The 3199-nt window shown below is 57.6% G+C and overlaps 1 protein-coding gene across 1 annotated transcript in view; it reads right to left on the minus strand.

Annotated features, from left to right (window-relative positions):
- Positions 1 to 555: 555 nt before the first annotated feature.
- Positions 556 to 3199, minus strand: part of sona (SON DNA and RNA binding protein a) — an 8340-nt gene continuing 5696 nt past the window's right edge. The window contains exons 7-10 of the mRNA XM_048620911.1: positions 2829 to 3107; positions 2118 to 2231; positions 1629 to 1721; positions 556 to 1054 (exon numbers count right to left, since the gene is read on the minus strand). Of these exons, the coding sequence (XP_048476868.1) occupies positions 1045 to 1054; positions 1629 to 1721; positions 2118 to 2231; positions 2829 to 3107 (496 nt within the window). The 3' untranslated portion in view covers positions 556 to 1044. The remainder of the gene's footprint in view (positions 1055 to 1628; positions 1722 to 2117; positions 2232 to 2828; positions 3108 to 3199) is intronic.

The raw sequence follows: 3199 nt of genomic DNA on the forward strand, positions 1-3199 counted from the left end.
TGCACCTTGTTGTCTCGGATTCTCCAGCATCTGCAGTTCCTACTATCCAAGCTGAGAGGTGTTTCCTTTTCGCTCACAAAGCTTTATCTACATCAACTCGTGTCTCTCAGTCCCCCCTCTCTCTCTCAGGGAGATATCTGTACACTGACTGGTGTCTCTCAGTCCCCCCTCTCTCTCTCAGGGAGATATCTGTACACTGACTGGTGTCTCTCAGTCCCCCCTCTCTCTCTCAGGGAGATATCTGTACACTGACTGGTGTCTCTCAGTCCCCCCTCTCTCTCTCAGGGAGATATCTGTACACTGACTGGTGTCTCTCAGTCCCCTCTCTCTCTCTCAGGGTGATATCTGTACACTGACTGGTGTCTCTCAGTGCCCCCCCTCTCTCTCAGGGAGATATCTGTACACTGACTGGTGTCTCTCAGCCCCCTCCCTCTCTTTCCCCCAGGGAACACTCTGGACATATTCTGTGCGGGGGCAGCTGCAGAATAAAAACGAAGCAAGATTGCAAACATGAAAGAACAGCGATCGCTTGTGAACATGGCCAACAGACGCTGGTTTAAGAACAGATTTGCCAACGATTAATTTTATTGTTCTCGAGTACGTGTGTGTGTGCGTGTGTGTGCGCGCGAGTATGTGGGGCTGTGAAAGGACATCAGAGGAAAAACCGCCAACCCTGGCCACCCGAAGATGTACAGCGAAAAGCCAGCTCCGGCACCTCAGAACGCTGCCCCACTGTGAGGCACCCGGTTTCTACCGTTAACACACACCCCCGGCCCCCCACTAAATCCCCCAAACCCCCCAACGACAACGTCTCCCGTACTGAATTCTCGCTAACCCGAACACAGCCGCTCATATTACATTAAAAAAAAACCACAGGGAAAGGAGAGAGATAAAAACAGAGAAAAAAAAGGAAAACAAAATTATACAGGTTTTTTTTCTCTTCACAGTCTTGAGGGAACCTAAAACGATGCAGGAGGGTGGTCTCCTCTGGAGGCAGATAGCGTCCACTGCCATGGGAACCAAGCTACGGGGAGGTAGGAGTTTCTAAGGAGATCTGAGGAGGGAGGGAGGGAGAGAGAGAGAGAGAAAAACAGGGGAGCAGTCAGTACAGGCAATCGCAGAGAGACAGTGACTATCATTTCAGAACTCGGCACGGGGCGAGCGAACGGGAAGGGGTTTGGGGTCCATGGGGACGGTGTAGAGTGGGAGTGAATGGGATGGGCTTTGGGACAGTGTAGAGCGGGAGTGAACGGGCAGGGGTCTGGGGTCCATAGGGACGGTGTAGAGCGGGAGGGAACGGGAAGGGGTTTGGGACGGTGTACAGTGGGAGCGAACGGGGAATGGGTTTGGGACGGTGTAGAGCAGGAGCGAACGGGGAATGGGTTTGGGGTCCATGGGGTTTGTGTAGAGCGGGAAGGAACGGGAAGGGGTTTGGGACGGTTTAGAGCGGGAGGGAACGGGGAAGGGGTTTGGGGTCGGTGTAGAGTGGGAGCGAACGGGGAAGGGGTTTGGGGTCCGGGGTCCATGGGGTCGGTGTAGAGCGGGAGCGAATGGGGGAAGGGGTTAGGGAACACTCGACAGGGCCCGGGTCGGGAATGCTGGATTGGAATTAATCAAACGGCGCGTACCTCGGATACCTCCGTCGCTCCCGGGGACTTGGTGAGCCGTGGCGTCTCTTCCTGACCGGCGATCCACTATCCGAACGTCTCCGCCGCCTCTCCCTGTTGGAGGTGGGAGAAGACATGGGGCGGGGGGGGATTAGCAAGAATTTACACTTACAGCTGAGACTCTCCAAACCCTCCCGCACCCCAACCCTTCGCAGCCACTGCCGTGGCTGTCTGACCCCGCACCCGCCAACCCGACCACAACCCCACCTCCCCGCTCCAACCTCACCAATAACAGGTTTGCAACCCGTCGCTGCGCAGAGGGATCTGGGAGACCCAGCGCACGGATCACCTCAAGGCAGCGGGAGAGGGGGGCTGGGACGGGGAGGTGGTCCTCTCCCATCTGGAGGACCATGGCCCCGGGGCTCGGAGGAAGGGACAGAGCCGCGCTCGGCCGATTTCCCTGTGAGGCAGAGCGAGGCAGACACGGGGAGGGAACGGGAAACAGTTTACCGTCTGTTGCTGGAATCACGAGACCGCCGTGACCGTCTCCGCTCTGCCGGAGAGTAACTGAGCGACCTGGAATCCCGCAAGGAATCGATTGGCTTCCGTGGGCTCCGTGACCTCCTGCAGCCGCAAACGGAAAAACAGGGAGAGAGCTCAAGATGGCTCCTGTATCTCCAACACACACTCTCTCTCTCTCTCACACACACACACTCCTGTACCTGGGAAGGTCTCTCTAACCCTCTCTCTCTCTCACACACACACACACACACACACACACACACAGACACACGCACTCCTGTATCTGGGGGAGGTCTCTCTAACCCTCTCTCACACACACACTCACTCCTGTATCTGGGGAGGTCTCTCTAACCCTCTCACACATACACACACTCACTCCTGTATCTGGGGAGGTCTGTCTAACCCTCTCTCTCTCTCACACACACTCCTATACCTGGGGAGGTCTCTCTAACCCTCTCTCACACACACACACACTCCTGTATCTGGGGGAGGTCTCTCTAATCCTCTCTCTCTCACACACACACACACACTCCTGTATCTGGGGAGGTCTCTCTAATCCTCTCTCTCTCTCATACACACACTCCTATACCGGGGAGGTCTCTCTAACCCTCTCTCTCACACACACACACACACATAGCAGTGAGCGTACAGCTATCTCCCTGAGAGAGAGGTTTGGGGGGGCGTTGAGAGGGTACTCACCGTCTGGAAGTTGGAGGGGAACGTTGCTTGTGTTCCGCTTTCCTCCTGGGAACAGACCGGGACCTGGAGGCGGAGCTGCCGGACAAGCTGCTGGATGTGTGACCCCCGTGTCTGTGGCGGCGATTCCCTGGAGCCCCCCGGCGTCGCCGCGACCCACTGCGGCTGCGGCGGGAACGTCCTCGGCCCGGGGCCCCCCTCCTGGAAGGGGACCGAGACACCCGACGGCCCGCCTCCGAGGAGGAGTGACGGTTTCGCGCTCTGCGCTTTGCGGCAGGGCTGCTGGGGGAGGGGGGTTGTGTGTGTGGAGTATAGAGAGAGAGAAGCAGGCGCGTGGGAGGACAGACAGAGAGAGGGGTCAGGCGCGGGGGGGG

The sequence above is a fragment of the Rhincodon typus genome, chromosome 49 (assembly GCF_021869965.1).
Source record: "Rhincodon typus isolate 14 chromosome 49, sRhiTyp1.1, whole genome shotgun sequence".
In the NCBI taxonomy this organism is placed as follows: domain Eukaryota; kingdom Metazoa; phylum Chordata; class Chondrichthyes; order Orectolobiformes; family Rhincodontidae; genus Rhincodon; species Rhincodon typus.